The 18,731-nt window shown below is 38.4% G+C and overlaps 1 protein-coding gene across 2 annotated transcripts; it reads right to left on the bottom strand.

The window, feature by feature from the left end:
• Positions 1 to 5,187: 5,187 nt before the first annotated feature.
• On the bottom strand, positions 5,188 to 6,721 carry LOC147622402 (uncharacterized). 2 transcript variants are annotated; one of them, XM_086821953.1, is made up of 3 exons: positions 6,332 to 6,721; positions 6,109 to 6,193; positions 5,188 to 5,818 (listed from the first exon to the last, which is right to left on the bottom strand). In XM_086821953.1, the coding sequence occupies exons 1-3, from the start codon at positions 6,464 to 6,466 to the stop codon at positions 5,268 to 5,270; spliced, it is 771 nt and encodes a 256-aa protein (XP_086678079.1). In that variant the 5' UTR covers positions 6,467 to 6,721; the 3' UTR covers positions 5,188 to 5,267. The 2 variants fall into 2 exon arrangements, with proteins under 2 accessions (XP_086678079.1, XP_086678078.1); XM_086821952.1 differs by having other exon boundaries at positions 5,188 to 5,827; positions 6,332 to 6,707.
• Between the last annotated feature and the right edge of the window lie 12,010 nt (positions 6,722 to 18,731).

Raw genomic sequence — 18,731 nt, 5'->3', positions numbered from 1 at the left:
AATGAGGATGAATGGGACGAGTCCCTCTGATGATGTTCGTAGCTGGAATGATGTTAATGACTTCAGCAATTCACTTTGAGATTAGTGGATTGTGTTGGTAGATTACTGCTGTTAACACTTGACCTAGTGGATCAAGTTAAGGGATGTCAAATTAAAAATCTGTATAATTGAAAATTTCCATGAAGGACTATTCAGATAGAAATTTCGGTCTAATGGACCATTATTGTGATAAGAATTGAATGTTACGGTCTGAGTGAATTATTATCTGATGATGAGTTTTATATAAGGGATCTTTATCCCAGGATTCTGTTGGGTTCACCAGACTATAAGGCGCCCCAGAATCAGTTGGATCTTCTCTAATTTTGCAAGATGAGGACATCTCGAGTTTTTTAAGTGGGGTAGAATGTAAGATTCCTCCCTTCGGCTTTTGAGGTGTGCAGGTGTAAGAACCTCCCCTTCTGATCTTATAATTATTCCCCTCTCTGAAATAAAAGAAAGGGGTTGGTTCCCACCCGAACTTCTACGTTCAAATCGGACTCAGTGGTTCCGCATTGAGCCAGTGGGCTCAAAATGGACTAGGTGATATGATTATATTTCATATTTTTGAGAGCATCAATTACATTGTTGTGTTATGAAAGATTGAGAGCTATTTTCTTACAAAAAAAACTTTTGCAAAAAACAACCTATGTAATCATCATCATTTCCACCGTCACCTCTTTCCCCTTCTTCATCATTGTAAACCTCGTCCAAAAACCTCTGCATAAATGTAGGCAAACCATAAGTTACATGTTACCAAACTAAGTTTATAAAATTAATTAACAAGCAAATATACTTACGTAATTAACAACATGGGCCCAATTAATTGGATGCTCTTCTCCCTCCAACTTCTCAAGCAATGCAAATTGGATAACCCTCTCTCGCTCTAGATTCTCAAGAGTATAAAAGTCTACACAAGAGTCTTTACATAGTCTTATGCAAAAGACTCTATGCATAATACTAAATATTGCATAGTCTTATATGTAGAAGAGTCTATGTAAAGTCTTATGCATTATGCAAAAGACTGTACATAGATACTATGTATAGACTCTTATACTCTTATGCATAAAAATCTTATGTATAGACTCTTTTTCATAAGAATCTATGTAGACTCTTATACACATGAAGACTACACATGGACTGTTATACATAATACTATGCACTATGTGATAGAATTATTCCTAGAGTCTTATGCATAAGATTGTGCATAGACTTTTATACATAAGACTATAGAATGGTATTATGCATATGACTATGCATGGAGTGCATAGATTGCATAGAATCTTATGCATAAGACTACACGATAGTATTATGAATAAGACTATGCAAAAAACTCTTATACATAAGGCTCTTATACTTTATGCATAAGACTATGCATAAGAGGCTTATGTACATAGACTATGCATAAACTCTTGTACGCTTATGCATAAGACTATGCATAGATTGCATATGACTCTTATGCATAAGAGTATGCATAGAGTCTTATGTATATAGACTATGCATAGACTCTTATACTCTTATGCATATAGACTCTATGCGATAGTATTATGCATAGACTCTTATACTCTTATGCATAAGCCCCTTATAAATAAGACTATATATAGACTCTTATGCATAATACTCTGAGATAGTATTATGCATAGAGTCTTATGTATAATACTATGCATAGACTCCTATGCATAATACTACGGCAGAGTCTCTTATGCATAAGACTATGTATAGACTCTTACACATAAGAGTAAGTGAGACTCTTATGCATAGACTATGCAATAGAGTCCATGCATAAGACTATGCATAGAGTCTTATGCATAAGGCTATGCATAATACTATACGATAGTATTATGCATAGACTCTTATGCATAATACTATACGATAGTATTATGCATAGAGTCTTATGTATATAGACTATGTATAGATTCTTGTGCATAATATTATACAACAGTATTATGCATATAGGCTATGCGTAGATTCTTATACTCTTATGCATAAGACTATGCATAGATTGCATAGACTCTCATGCATAAGAATATGCATAGCCTCTTATGCATAAGAATACATATAGTATTATGCATAGAGTCTTATGCATAATAATATACATAATATTATCACATAGTCTCTTATATATAAGACTATGCATACATTCTTATGCATAAGACTATGTGATAGTATTACACATAGATTCTTATACATAGAGTCTCATGCATAGACTATGTAATAGAGTCCCTTACATAAGACTATGCGTAGAGTCTAAAACCAGTAGGGCATAAAACAAATAAAGTAAATTCAACACCCGAGGGTGTGTCATATGCTCAGGGAGTGCACTACTAAGAAACCCTATGTATCATGTACGTTCAAGGGGTAACCTATGAGATTTTCACAAATAAAATGACCCCTTTTTCTTTATGGACTTATGGCTTTTTTCAAAATTGATTTAAAAAATTTCTTCTGTAATGTATTTCTGTAAATTTACCTTCAATTTTTGAATTAAAAAACCCCTTCATTTGAGCTCACATGATATACTTACATATTTTTAGGTAAACCCCCCCAAGGTCATATGAAAATATGGTGTGTTTAAGGCTTATGCGTAGAGAGCTTGCAACCAAAGAGAAAGATCCTACAAAACTTTAAAAAACCCAAAACTCAAAATCTAAAAAAAAATCATAACCCTAACACATAAGATACTCTTACCTCCTTGCAACAAGAAGGGAGAGGATAAGGGAAAAAATGAGGGAACTTTAGAATTGAGAGGACTTGCATGAGAGGAGAAGGAAAGAGGATATTGCAAAACCCAAAAAGAAATGCAAAACTCAAAATTAAAAAAAAATCTTGTAAATTCTAACACAAACCCTAACCCTAACACATAGGAAACACTTACCTGCTTGAAAGGAAGAGGATGAGGGAGAGAATGATGAAAGAAAATATGCAAGAGAAGAGGGAGAAGATGTGTTTTTTAAAAATTGAATATTAAAAAGAGAAAAAGAGGAGAACTCGGGTTTATCTTTCTCTGCTATCAATATTAGTGGCAATACAAATTTTATCGAGAGTCTCGGTGTGAGCGAGGTATCTACCTTGCTATAGTAGTGGTATGTTTATTGATAAAAGTGTCAGTATACTCCGATGCGTATAACAATGATATTACCGATGTATATATACCAAGGCTCATAAGTCAACATGCCTAAAAGAAATTATCACCTTAAAAACATTGATAGAAAATATTGGTAAAATCGATAGATTTCTTATAGTGTACCCACACATTTAATAGAGTGCTCAACCATTCCATAGAGTTCTTATATGTTCAATACAATACTCACACCTCCAATAAACATTTAAAAGAGTACCCACTCATTTAACAGATCTCTTTGTAAAATCGATAGATCTTTTGTAGTGTACCCACACATTTAATAGAGTGCTCAACATTTCATAGAGTTCTTATATGTTCAATACAATACTCACACCTCCAATAAACATTCAAAAGAGTACTCGTACATTCAATGTGAGTGCCAATCAATTTAAGGTGGTCTAAACATAAATTATGAGTGCCCAACATCAAGTAGAATGGCCTGACATTAAGTAGAGTGACCTAGCATCAAAGTATGAATGCCCAACATTGACCTAACATCAAATATGATTGCCTGACTTTAATAGAGTGAAGCAACCTTTAATATGAATGCCTAACAACAACCTAAAATTGAATATGAATGCCCAACTTCAAATAGAGTGAGCCAATGTCAATAAGAGTACCCAACAGTAACCTAACATCAAATATGAATGCCCAACTTCAAAGAGAGTTAGCCAATGATCAATATGCATGGCCACCAACAACAATAACCTAATCATCAAATATGAATGCCCAACTTTAAAAGAATGAACTAAGCTTGATTATATGAGTGCCCACAACATTAACCTAATCATCAAAATTATGAATTCCCAACTTTAATAGAATGAGCCAACCTTCATTATAAGTTCCCAATGTTAACCTAATCATCAAATATGAATTCCCAACTTCAATAGAATGATCCAACCCTTCATTATAAGTGCCCAACATTAGCCTAATCATCCAATATAAATACCCAAGTTACTTCAAACCTAACATTAAATGTGAGTGCCTAAATTCAAATAGAATGAGCTAATGACCGATATGAGTACCCAATAACAACATAACATCAAATATGAGTGCCCAACAACAAATAGAGTGAGCCAATTATCAATATGAGTGCCCAACAACAATCTAAAATCTTATTTGAATCACCATATGCTTAAGCCTCCATGATGTAGGCTTCAAAAACTACCCCTCTTTGGAAGCTTAATCAAGCCATAAATAAGCCCTAGAAGCACAAATGGACACCATATGAAGCTTAGCAATTGGAGAATGAAGAGAATGAGCCTTACCTTACTTGATTTGGTGGAGGGACGGGGGGCACGTAACCAACTTATTTCTCCATCAATAATTTATCATTCCCATGTCAATTGCTCCTAGTTGATGAAGAAGATCCATGGTTACACGAGGGGTTTGAGAAGTGCAATTTTTACTCTATTAATGGATGGAAAAGTTTGGGGACTCATCTTTAGAATCAGTCAATCCCAATATTCTAAAATTATTCAAGAAACATGTTTTAATAAAACAAAAGCATTAAATGTGGTGCCTACATCAAAGGACCTGAGTCGTTTGAGGTCCATGGGATGATAGTTGTGGTGGACGGGCATCTTGGTGTAATGTATCAATGCTTTGCACAATGTGATGGTATATACAAGTATGGACATGATGTATCACATGTGCATGTGTTTATACCTCAAACAAGGTCAATGAAGTTGCAAAGGTAGAGAACACCACCTTGCATAAAATTTTGCTTCGAATAAAGAAGAAAAGTGAAAAATCCAACTTCTTCTTCTCTCAAGGATGACAGGTCCCATCTACAAGAGAGAAGAGATGGTACCAACAAACTTCTCTCCTTTAGCTCAAGGAGAGTTTTAGGCTTGGCTTTTACAAAGGAGCACACTTGCTCTTAATTGAATCGTGTTGAACTAGAGGGCCTCCGCCTCGTAGCAATTCTCTTAAAAATCCTTAAACACAAAGTGGTTTTTGGTTCCCATGGGATTGTTTTGTATGTAAAGTAGTAATATGTATAGATATTTTTTTAAAAAAAATAATAATTTAAAGAGTGGTGAAAAATCCGTAGTGTGTTTTTTTTGAAAGTTCTCACGGAGACAAAGCAAAAAGGCCTTGCGCGTAGTTACATGACACTACAGGCATTTGGATTCTCGTCGCTAAACAAGTCTTGGTAACGAACCTCGGGGTCATGGTGGATGTAGTAGTAATCTAGAGCTGGAGGAGGAGCGACCATGCATGTGGAATTATATGGAGGCGGGACGTGGGTTGGCCAACCGTAGATGACAGTATGAGATTGTTGTTTGATTTCAATACGAGATCCGATATCTTGATATGACGACGATCTCTTCTCGCTCTGCTGCAAATCATCTACAAATTCCACCATGACTCCGCCCTCATGCATTTGATTTGCTTCATTGATCGGCTGTGCAGGTTCTGCTGCTTCGGCCAGTGTTGTTGCCGCTGCTACTGTTTGCGGCGCAGTTATAGCTGCTCCTACTTCTGTTGTCTGCTCGGCCCCTTGTTCTGACTCCTTTGTCATCTCTGCTATGGGCTGCACATGCACCACTTCGCATTTCTTCCCTGTCCCCTTCATCACCCCATCGCATAACCTCTTCGCCTCCAAGTTTATCCCCTTCACTGAAATCATCTCCGTCTTTGCATCCGCATTCACGTCTATTACTCCTGCACCATCACAAGCAGAGAGGCGCACATGTTATTAAACCAAGCTCATGACCCGCCAACTTAGCCAAAGGTTAGCAGAATTAATCCTTTACTAATCATTCAGCAAAACGAAGCCTTGATAATCTTATAGATTATGTTTGCATACCCAAGATCCCATCTCCCTGGGCAATACTCCAACTAGTAAACAAATTATATTATTGTGCTGAGTGACCTAGCTTGACGCAGGATGCTTATCTTCTTAGCTTAAATTGATCCTGAATATATAGTTAGAAACTACACACCCTTCAATCTTAGCAAGCTCCTTGTGACCTCAGTTACACAAGCTGGGCAGTGTAATTTCACCCGTAGCACAACAATTGAATTGATCTGCAAGAAAGTACAGGCGAGATTACAACAATAATGTACTCATTGATTATCATTTTTTTGGAACAGAAATTGAAGCTATCATGAGTACTGGAGAGCAAGTGAAGAGGTTAGAAGAGGAGCAGCAAGATCAATCTGTACCTCTGGCCTCGCCTCTTTCGGTTCGTTTGATCTCCTGACTCTTGGAAAAAGCAAAGAACAACGTCTTTGTGGTTTGAGCATAATGTAACAAGCATATTTTGCTGCAATACTGGTTAAATTAGCGCTGCACTTCATATAGCTGCGCCCTTTACGAGATTCGTGCAGATTAAATAATCAAATTTTAATTACTTTAGTTGAATTCTCCATGGCCACCTCCACCTACACCTACACCTACACCTACACCACGATGGCATAAGATCCGAAGGGGAATTGAAAGTAGAGAATGTTCATGATGATAACAAGCAAGCAATCAGCAGCAGCAGCAGCAAAAGTGCAGCTAATTATCAGAATGAATGTCAAGCTCGATGTTTGCCTTTTGGTTTGTTGGTATAGATAGCGAGACGATCGTCGCCCTTTTTCTCAGAAGTACTCATAAAAATTATGAACAGTTTACCTTTTCCGATATGTATGCGTTCGCATTATTCGTCCTGTTGATCTACACAATCAGAATAATAGCAATACATTAATCACAATGATGACGACGAATATATGCCCAACCAAAATGCATGTATAAGCCCCATCATCATATATGTGAGAGACCTCACAAAAACACTCTCTAAAAACATTCTTCTAAGGTACCTTCCACCATTCATTTCAATGGACACAACACAACATCCTACACGTTTTATTCCCCTAACCTCCTCTCTTGATAATAATATTATTGGCTTTCACTTTACCATATTCTTTTGACTTGTGAACTCTACCCCCGTTATCTTACATTCAATCATGTGCCAAGAGAAAATGAATCCTTAAATCAAACCAACCTGGTAATTCCATGGTAAGTTCCATCATCAGCTCCCCAAGTTCCATGGTAATTCCATCGTAAGCTCACAAGTTCTAAGAGAATTCGTGTTTTCCTCCATCGTAACCAACCTTGTAATTCCATGGTAAGGTCCATTGTAAGCTCACAAGTTTTAAGAGAATTAGTGTTTTCCTCCATATCACAATTTAAGCATAAAAATGTCTATCTTAATTGTTTTGGCTTTGCTATGCAAAAGGAAGGCCTCATTATTAGCACTTTAGTTTTGAAATGTTGTTCCCCTTAATAATTAGGTTTGGCCTAACTGTGTGATATTCCAACTTTTGGATGTTATTGGTAGCCTTGGAGGTAGTTCTTTTATTAAAGTCCTCTTTTAGCCTCATCAAGGTTGTTCTCAAATTTGATTTAAATAACCTTCTATCCCCGTGATTTTGTTTGAAAATATAGTGAGATCTTTATATACTCTTTTCCACTCAATTCGAAGACCCTTTCTATAGATTGCAATAAAGACACTCCTCGACTTGTTTCTTGAAAGTTCACACCCGCACCTAATAAATCTTTTGAGACTATAAAGAGAAATCCATCGAAGTTTTTGAGTTGAATAGATGTGTATTTTTCACCCTAAGTTAAAGCTTTCTACTTATTTCTACATTTGTGGAACCCTTTCTACATAGTATGACAAAGGCTAGTTTTTCTAATCACAACAAATAATTTTTTATTTTTGAAGAAAAAGATATCAAAACTTTAGTTTGTTTATACTATTTTTTAGATCTATGACACTACAAGAGATGGGGAACATAGCCACGTGAAGAGGAGAGAGAGTAGAGAGAAAGGGACCCTGCAAGTGTGCAAGGTGTACATAATTACAATGCACGGGGCTATGCTTGTGGCTACAGCCGCACGCTACGGATACACGGCTATAGCCGTGTATATAGCCACCGAAAAAAAACTCCAAACATTCCAAACAGTTGAAAATATCCCAAAATTACAGAACAAGAAGCACAAAATGTATTCTAATAGAATCAAATATGGACTAAATCAAGACCAAAAAATTGAGCAGTTGTTTAACGAATTAGGGTGAGCTTAGCCTAATATCTCTTACATCTTCTATCAAATCCATACATGCTAACAAATCTATCTCAAGATCCCTATGTCCCATTGCAAGATCAACAAAAAGATCTATCCCACTAGCAATGGACTCAACATCATCATCATCATCATGCTCGAAATAAATTCTTCTAGAGGTCATTATCTTGGATAAAGATACCTTCATCTTGATTAGTTGGTGGTATCTTGCGTTCTTCATCTTGTACTTGATCCTCTGCATGTTCATTTTCGACTGCCACTTCGTCCATGAGGTCTTCAACATCTCTATATTAAAAAATGCTCTTTGAACGAGGAGCGACTTGTATGACATACCACCATTTCTTGTCATTTATATCTTCATGAAAGACAACCTTGTAAAAAGAAACACAAATGAAACATGCATAAGTATGAGATAATAAAAGCGTATGGTTAGAATTTATTTGTTCACAATGGTGAGGCAGCATAAATGTATCCCTCTCTGTTTGCCAAAATTTTGTAGAATCGATTGCCATAAATCTATTTGGATAGATACCTTTTCACGATTGCTTGAGAACCTCCACACACACATCCTTGAACCACTTCACATCCAATATAAATTTTTGGATTGTCCTGAATCCAACCTTTCAGATGTTTTGAATCATGCCATAATAATCAAGCATTGCTCCACTTTCCTGCCCAAAGTTTTCCATAACCCCACAATCTTGGATATTTCCCTTGTATCTATATGTTGACTGTGGAAATGCCTTCCTTCGGACCACATGGCATTGTATACCTTATACTACCACCAACACCAAATGAAATATATTTATGATATTGAATAACCGTATCATGAGATCCTACTTGAATAAAAAATAGAAATTAGTGACACACTTACATGAGACTCGCATCCTCTTACATACTCCCACTCTTCTTCTATCACCATCTCTCCATGTTCTTCAGCCTTTTCTATTTCTTCATAAAGCCAATCAATAGTGAAATCCTTTAGAAGTAATGCAAGATTCGGAGGAAATGGCAAGCCTCTCGAATGCATCCTAAACGCTCTTCTCTCCTCATATCGATTTCTCCTCACCTCTTCATACCTTGCCACACCTACCTCTTCATAACTTCACTATTGAGAATACAAACTGTATTCACCTTCTTCTACATTGATGTGTCCATTATCCTTTCTCTTCCTTTGCCTTATGGTACGTGGGACACCATGCGCTCATCTTCCTCATTACTACACAATTGTGGCATTGTGAGATCTACTTGAGACAGATACTCTGAAATGTGGACACATGCTTCTTACACTAACTAGCCCTCTCGCATGCTTCCTTCTACCCTAGCTCTTTGCCCAACAAAATCCTTCAAGGCCTTCATGAAATGCTCAAGGAAGAACATCCATCAAGTATGCACAACACCACACACCAACACTTCATCTATCAAATGTACCACAAGATGTAATTGACTAGTAAGGATAGTTCTTGGGAGGTTCTCCTCTATCATGCACGCTACCTCCATTGCCATTACTCGGGCTGTATCAATAGTGGATGAAGGAATCTCTTTGGAACTTATGTACCTAAGATGAAGTTGATTCCATTTAATTAGCATGACATGTCTCACAAACTAGCATAACATGTTAGAATTTAGGTGTTTTCATACCTCACCACCTTCCCCATTTGGTAGATGGCCTCACGCACTTTTTGATATCCACATCCACTAATGCATATGGAAAGAATAAACTATGTAACACAAAACATTGCAAATCAATGATATGCAATTAAAATGAAAGACTATCATGCCACTTATATAAGTAAATTGAACATACCTGAAACATCTTGTGGTAATCATGTGTTTTTAAACCATATAATTGAGTTGCTCCTTTCTTCTTTGTTTTTGTGAATGTCCCCTTTAAAGAATGCATGACACCCGCGTAGGAGTACGAAAGGAGGCAATTTGATATCCTTGACTCTCTTCTCCTCATTCTTTGTAAAGATCCAAGGTGCTTTAGGTAAAATTACCTTCCCGTTCTCTTGAACCATTGGCCAAGTGTTAGGAGGCATTCAATCAATCTCAGGTCCTCCTGAACTACTGCTAAAGAATCTCTCTTGTTAATTATGTGGTTCCCAATATTAGATGTTGAATTTTTTATGATGTGCATAGGATCTAGAAGATGATTGATTCTTAGTTTTGTCCAATATAGGATACAAAAGAAGATTGAGTACCTTGTCATTCCCGATGGTGGTGTATGGGACGATCCTTTCCACAATACTTCCCAATCTCCTACACTTAGAGGATGTGAAGGGAATCCTTTTGTAGATGGAAAAAACTTATCATGATCACTTGGAAAAAGATGGTGATGGTCTTCATACATGACCTTCTTGAGATACATAGGCCATGATGTAACAAGCGATGGCCCACAAATAGGACAAGCATTGTGACCAGATATTGTGAGTCCTAATTATGCACAGTGCACAAATAAAATATATCTAGAGCCATGTAATATTAGACAATTCAAATCAAATGAAAGATGATTGAGAATATAAAACATACCAAAGCACTATCCATGTCCCAAAAAGTCATGCATTATCCACATTAAAATTGCCTTCACCTCTGTGCTACATTGTGTAAGCGGTCAAGACACATCATGCACTTGCATGACACGCCATAGTGTCTTAAGATCCTTGATCAAAGGTTCAAAGGTACACATCCATGCTCTTGACCTTGTGCTTACTAGGCACGAGAAGAGATAGCATCAGATAACCCTTCTTTATTGACTTCTAAGGAGGGAGATTGTAGTTCACTACTACCATGTGCCTCCATAATGTCGATTTGAGACCAAATGGATTGAATCCATAATGTCGATTTGAGACCAAATGGATTGAATCCATCCATACCCAATCCTTCTTTATTGACTTCTAAAGAGGGAGATTGTAGTTCACTACTACCATGTGCCTCCATAATGTCGATTTGAGACCAAATGGATTGAATCCATCCATACCCAATCCAAGTCGTAAAGTGATGGGGCTCGTCCTTGAATTTAGGCCACTCCTCTTCTATATGTTGCCATGCCACGGTGAATCTACCTCTCTGGTGGATCCTCATCGTGCCATTGGTAGAACCATTGTATGCATGCCATGTCATGAGTTTGGCAATAGACTTGCACCGGAACATGGAAACATGTTTTGAATGTGGGGTATGATAGGAAAATGCATCAACACCTTTTGAGGAGTTATCGTACCTTGCAAATAACTTCAGTGTGGCGAGACTCTCCACATTTCGGACATTGAGTTGCATACTTATGAGCACCTTGAAATAGCACACAATCATTGTTGACACATGCATGTATATGTTTGTAATCCATGCCAAGTGCAGTCAATACTCTTCTAGAATATTGCACCATTGTTCTTGGCATCTTGTTGTTCAAATGAAGCATCTTATTCATGAGCCTACAAAGGATTTGAGAGAACTTCAAATATTATTTATAAAAGATATGGTATGTAAAAATTATGAATTGCCAACCATAAATGCCAAGGACTCACCGAAAAAGGCTTGTAACACTAGCATTTATCCAACCATACATGGTTTGCAAGTTTAGCAACTCCAAGGTTACATGAAGGATGGAGTATACACACCCCTCGTAGAGTGGAGTGTAAGCGGCTTGTCATAATTGATCTTCCTTAACTGATGCTTCAGGCTCCTCCTCTCCTTCTTTCTCAAAGAAGTCATTCATCATCTCGTCCATGCGCCCAAATCTTCTTCGACTTCATGTGACATTGATGGAGGTGTTTCTTCCTCATGTTGAGCGCATGGGCTCACCCCAATTGAATCATGGAGGTGTCTAAAGCCTTTACATAGTTATCCACTAAACACAGAGTAATGAGGCATAGACTCTCTCATTCTACCTACGATGTGTCTCCTCCTCGTCCTCGTCCTAAAAAACATGGACTACCTTATGAATACCTAAATCATGTGCATAAGAACTTGTGTGATAGAGAATATATAAACTCACCAAACTAGCTGTGTGTCTTTGAATCAGCCATAATCTTACACATGCTTTATTGTGATTCGTCTCATAAATATATGATTGCTCCCTTGCATCTCTCGCATGGACATGGAATCTTTTGACATAACCAGTCATGCTAACTTCACACAGGTGCCTCATCAGCATTGGAAGAAGAAGGCGTTGACGGTCATCTATGCATGGTGAGGGCACCTAAAAAGCATGCCACACAACACAAGTGTGTGAAATTACCATTCAACTTTATCAAACACAGATTTATCTCTCTGGAATCTATCAAAAATAGCTTTCTGGATTTGTTTTCAATATGCAGCTATAGGTATGGCTATAGACATGTCTAGAGATGCACTCATAGCCGAGCTCCTAGCCGCACCCTTAGCCATGTACTGGGAAAAAAATTTGGATACTTCCCTCCCATGTTGCACCGCTTGCTTTTGTATTCTTGCGTTTACTGTTTTGGAGGGAGCAGAGCCTAATCTCCCACCCTTCTCTCTCACCTTCACAACCCCTTCTCCTCATCTCCCTCTCACAAGCCCTTCTCCTCATCTCCCTCTCACAAGCCCTCCTCCTCTTATCCCTTCCCACCTTCACAAGCCCTCCTCTCCTATCAAGGTATGTACCATATCCTTATCTTCTTTGTTTTCTTTAATGTTTTTTTTGAAAGTACACTAATCTAGGGTTTGAGGCTTACCGATTGTTGCTTGCTTCTCTTGTATACTTGCTTATCTTTAATCTTTTGTTACTTGCTTCTCTTGTATGCTTGCTTTCTCTCTTGTATACTTGTATGCTCTCTTAAATGCTTAACTAGTTATATTAATAGTTTTTTATAAATAAAAACTTTGCTTATCTTAATGCCTTTTGTGGCTAGGTTTAGGATTTCTTATCCAAACAAGATCAACCACATACAAGCCCTTCTCACAAGCATAAGAGGTAAGACACTTCACCTTGCTCTTTTTTTGTATGCTTGTTTTCTCTCTTAAATGCTTAACTAGTTGTATTAATAGTTTTTTATATATAAAAACTTTGCTTATTTTATTGCTATTTGTGGCTAGGTTTAGGTTTTCTTCTTGAAATTAGAAGATCAACCGCATACAAGCCCTTCTCACATAAGCATAAGAGGTAAGCCCTTCTCATAAGCATAAGAGGTAAGCTTCTTGACCTTGCTCAAGTTTGTTAGTTTTGCACCTTCGGGTGCCGGGGATTATTTTTCTTGGATATGTTTTGCCTCTAGGCCTTATTCATGCATGAGACTCTATGCATAGGCTCTATGCATGAGCTTCTATGCATGTGGCTCTATGCATGAGACTTATGCAATGAGCTTCTATATGCATTAGAGTCTATGCATTAGAATCTATGCATGTGGCTCTATGCACGAGGCTTATGCATATGGCTCTATGCACGAGGCTTATGCATATGAGCTTCTAGGCATAGAGATTCTATGCATAAGGCTCTATACATGAGGTTCTATGCATAGAGATTCTATGCATGAGGCTTCTATACATGAGGCTTGATGTATGAGGCCTTATGCAGACATGATACCTTATGTATGCATGAGGCTCTATGCATAGAGCTTCTATGCATAGGCTTCTATGCATGCATGAGACCTTATGCATGAGGCTTCTATGCATGCATGAGGCTCTATGCATGAGGCCTTATGCATGCATAAGGCTCTATGCATAGAGATTCTATGCATAGGCTTCTATGCATGCATGAGACCTTATGCATAGGCTTCTATGCATAGAGTTTCTATGTATGAGGCTTCTATGCATGCATGAGACCTTATGCATAGGCTTCATGCATAGAGCTTTTATACATGAGGCCTCATGCAAGAGGCCTTATGCATGAGGCCTCATGCATAGAGCTTTTATACATGAGGCCTCATGCAAGAGGCCTTATGCATGCATAAGACCTTATGCATGCATGAGGCTTATATGCATGAGGATTCTATGCATGCATGAGACCTTATGCATAGTCTTCTATGCATAAGGCTTCATGCATAGAGCTTCTATGCATGAGGCTTCATGCATAGAGCTTATATGCATGAGGCTTCTATGCATGCATGAGACCTTATGCATAGTCTTCTATGCATGAGGCTTCATGCATAGAGCTTCTATGCATGAGGCTCTATGCATGAGGCCTCATGCATGCATGAGGTGGTATGCATAGAGATTCTATGTATGAGCTTCTATGCATAGGCTTATATGCATGAGGCTTCTATGCATGCATGAGACCTTATGCATAGGCTTCTATGCATGAGACCTTATACATAGGCTTCTATGTATAAGGCCTCATACATGAACCTCTATTCATGAGACCTTATGCATAGAGCTTTAATGCATGAGGCTTCTCTGACCTTATGCATAAAGCTTCTATGCACGAGGTTTCTCTACATTGTGGACCTATGCATAGAGCTTCCATGCATTAGGTTTCATTCATGAGGCTCTATGCCTGAGACCTTATGCATGCATGAGGCTTCTATGTATGAGCTTCTATGCATAAGTTTCTTGTTGACAATCCTAATATGGGATTGATCATGGTGATAGACACAAGATTAAGTATAAGATTAAGGTGGGTTATACCACACTAAAAACTCCATTACTAGAGAGAGAGAGATTGCACACTCCACACAAGATATCTATTGCATTCACAATAAACCATACAATGATAAAGGCCTTCTAGCCTTATCCTAGTTTACACATCATCATCCATGTGGCACTCCCTTTTCCACTCTTTTGGTCAACACTCACACACCATACAATATCATATGTGGCATTCTTATCTTACCACAATATCTTGCACCTCTAGGTTGTGTTCACATACTCAAGAAAATACCCATTCATTCTACATTGCACATTTCAACACCCCTTCTCAATGTAAATTTGGGTGTGTACATACAATCTCTCGATTTGACCAACTCATCTCTCACCCCCCCAACAATTTGGCATTGCCAATCTCAACACTTCCTCTCAATGCAAATTGGAGTGTTCAACAAGTGTGTGTGCATTTACCTAGCCAACCTAGACACAAAGTCCATTTTGAGCCCACTTGTTGCTCACATCGAAACCACTGAGTCCAATTTGAACATAAATGTTCGGGTGGGAAAACCAACCTATGAAGTGTGACGCCTATGTGTGCACGACTCAATGCACACTACATTTATAAACCATTTCGAGCAACCATGGGCTCGGGTAGGGGGGCCTCATAAATCTAGGTGAGAGAAAATACAATCCTTTTTATGCATGCAAGCAAGGGCATGGCACCCGTAAAATCCAATTGGTCAAAAAATCACCACCCACGACTTTTGCAAAGCCAATACTTACCCATTCAGGGCTATAGGATAGAATAAAATGTACAGCTCCATGTGTCTTTCATGGACACAATTTGTGAGTCTTCATTAAGTTGTCACCACTCCATGCCTCTCCTTGGACACCTTCACACCAATATGACTTTGCATGTATGCTTCCATGAAATACATCATGTAAACTAGCCACATATAACCCATGCATGAGTTGCTTCTAAGCCCCATGTAATCAACCTTTAGAAGGGTCCTTTTTACACCACAATTTTGAGGTTCCAAGGGTTTATCCCTTTTGATCTCCCTTTTTTTATGTACCTGCTTGTTATCTTATCCCTGAGAGATAAGTGCTAGTTTATGGATTGCTGGCCCACCACACATTCCCATTTGTGGCTCTGTCGAGTCTTGCTCATTTGCCACTCACTAATGTTGGGTGTGGAGGAGGAGACACTAAGGAGATGTGCTTACTATTGGTTATGAGATGCGCTCCTACTATGGATGTTGGCCGTCGTCACTCTGTCTTCACAATGGAAAGATCATTGTATTCTCTCCTATGAGGTGCTGTTGGTTCCTCTTTTTCTGAGGCGGATTGGCTGCTCAACCATCCGCAAGTCGTGCTCTTCCCATGTTGCTTGCCTTGTTGGTTCGTATCGTGCACTAGAGGTCACTATCTCACAAACTGCGCTACTGCCTCCTCTCAACTACGTTTGTTAGATCATCTATTTGTGGGGCAACCTTATTCTCTATGTGACTATATGCTCTTATCACCTTTCATAGTAGGTGATTTCAATACTGACATCATGAGGCTTCTACCGAGGACTACCACTACTTCTTACCCTCTCTAGTTTACTATTTTCCAAGTTACATGTGCCATGCTTGTGTGCTCATTGCTATGCTGCTCCTCTACCACTTGTATTCCAGCTGCTCCCTATACAGTTTTAAAGCAAACCTCTATTGGCTACTCTACAATCACTCACAATTAAGAGTCTTCCTTTGCCAAGAGTCTTTCTATTGCTTTTTTTCTTGTGTTGCCTACCACACCTTCCTTGTGCACCACATTGTGCTTCCCTCCTTGAAGCACTCATCAACCATCATGCTTTCTACCAAAGTGAAAGCAATGCTCAATCTTCTTGGTGTTCTCCTTTGTTGTCTTATACAAGGGTTCCATATGATGCAACTTCTCCATGCTACAATCATGTCTTTAATTTTCTTCAACAAACCTCCCATTTGAGGTTTACACACAGCCACCATTATGGCTATAGTAAGCTTCTCATTGAGCTTTAAAAAACGACATGCTTCTCCTTATATGCACCACTCAAGGGTGATCCATTTTGGTTTCTCTCAAGAAACCAAGGTGAAAACCAATGTGAAAACTCTAAAAGCTTCCACCAAACATTGCCCATCTTCCATGAGCAAAATCATGAGCATCACTCTTTCCAATGTGCTCAACCATGGACTTCTTCCAAGCCCATAACCACTTGTTCCTTCTTAGAGACAAGCATTGCACCTCTTACACTCTTTGCCCAAATGCAAATAACCATGGGATATTCTCATCCCATAAATCAGCAACCCTTCTTTAAAATTTCATGAGGCAAAACTCACAAAACCAACCTTCTTGAGACACCTTTGTATCCTTGGCAGCTTCCTTGTTACCGAAGACTCTATAGCCTTCATACTTGCTGAAATCTCCATTTTTTAGCTTTCATGGCAATGGCTCTTAGAGCCATCGATTGAGTAGTGGGGGAGGTGGGTGCAGCAGATGCTTTGGGAGAGGTGCACAGTCACCTTTGCCTATGATGACAAGTGTCATGCCCAGGGAGGGTGGGATGATTTACTATACCCTAGATGAGGAGGGTGTGATGAGGAGGGCAGGCCATATATGGATGACATGGGACAGAGGGTTTATTATGCCTTCCGTCATTTAGTCAACCAAACATATAAGGATTCCTTCAAACCATGGGGAGAACAAAAAGATAAAGACTTCATGTATGTAGTTCAGTGCATACATAAGAAGTTTCCAAACCCATCGGGCACATGTTTTTTCTAACGACCTGGGCAAGGAATCGCATTATAAAAATCCTCAATAATAGGAGATCTTGCTCAAGGAGGTGCGCAAAAGAGGGAAAACAAATGCATGCCAAACTACACCATTAAGGAATGGAAGACGACAAAGAAGGAAGCGAGGAAGGGTACTCAACACCCTCAACAAAAGGCGGTGTGTGCGAGTCAACTATTGTTGAAGTATGGATCCGACAGAGCAAAGTTTTTCACTAAGTTTACTACATGTGTCGTTCGGTGATTTTCATATCTCATGCATGTTGAAATTTGCTATAGGAAAGGGTAGTAGTAGGATGCCCCTCAATGCTTGGGGAGAATAGGTACCACAAACATCACAACGAAGCGGACACTTAGGAGTGGCTCAAAGCCATGGAGTGGTCACTGAAACAGATACCCAACGAGCTTAGTAGGGCAACTTGTTGGTGAGTCTCCAAACTTTATTTTTTATTATCACCCAACTTGTTTTTCTTGTGGTGGCTAACGTTTTTGCATTGTATCACTATTTAACGCAGGATGACGAGGATGCTAAAAGTGGTGATGATGAAGGTGGTAGTGGTGGTGCATGTGGTGAAGATGTAGGCAAAGATGAACATGAAGATGAACACAAAGACACATCGCACAATCAATATATTTAGTTAGTGCCTTTGTCTTTATTCATTTTTGGGACATTAACACTTCATGTATTTTGTAACTTTGTATATAATTTGCAAGTAATACAAACCATAACATTGTTGTTTTGTAATTTTTTGGTGTTCTAAGTAATTTTCTTGTGTTTGTCTTTAAAAACATTTAAATTATGTGATTTTTTAAGAAAAATGGGGACAAAATGGGTGAGATATGTGGGGACACATGTCCCCACATATCTCACCCATTCTGTCCCCTTTTTTTGGCAAACAATACACGGCTATAGTTGCACGCGGCTATATGTATGGCTACACGTGCTATTGATCACTCGGGTATATATTGTTTTTTCCCATTTTTAGATCCTTTGATATTTTCGTAGCTTTTCAAGTAGCTGTACTCTTCATTTGTTGTAGTGTGATATATTGAAATTGACAAGTTTTCTTAGTTAGCTATCCATAGGAAAATAAAATTTATCTCCAAATGATTTTTTTACCTTAGTATCCATACTCTATATTAC

This window comes from Cibotium barometz, chromosome 28, assembly GCF_041138505.1.
Source record: "Cibotium barometz isolate CiBa-2024 chromosome 28, ASM4113850v1, whole genome shotgun sequence".
Classification (NCBI taxonomy): domain Eukaryota; kingdom Viridiplantae; phylum Streptophyta; class Polypodiopsida; order Cyatheales; family Cibotiaceae; genus Cibotium; species Cibotium barometz.
Note: the sequence above shows the minus strand (reverse complement) of the source record. Positions and strands in the feature narration are given on the sequence as shown.

Coding starts and splice junctions, on each gene's coding strand:
- LOC147622402 (XM_086821952.1), bottom strand. CDS start 6,466: ATGAAGTGCAGCGCTAATTTAACCAGTATTGCAGCAAAATATGCTTGT. Junction 6,194..6,331: donor CGAAAGAGGCGAGGCCAGAG/GTACAGATTGAT, acceptor ACTTTCTTGCAG/ATCAATTCAATTGTTGTGCT. Junction 5,828..6,108: donor GAGCTTGCTAAGATTGAAGG/GTGTGTAGTTTC, acceptor GTGATGGTGCAG/GAGTAATAGACGTGAATGCG.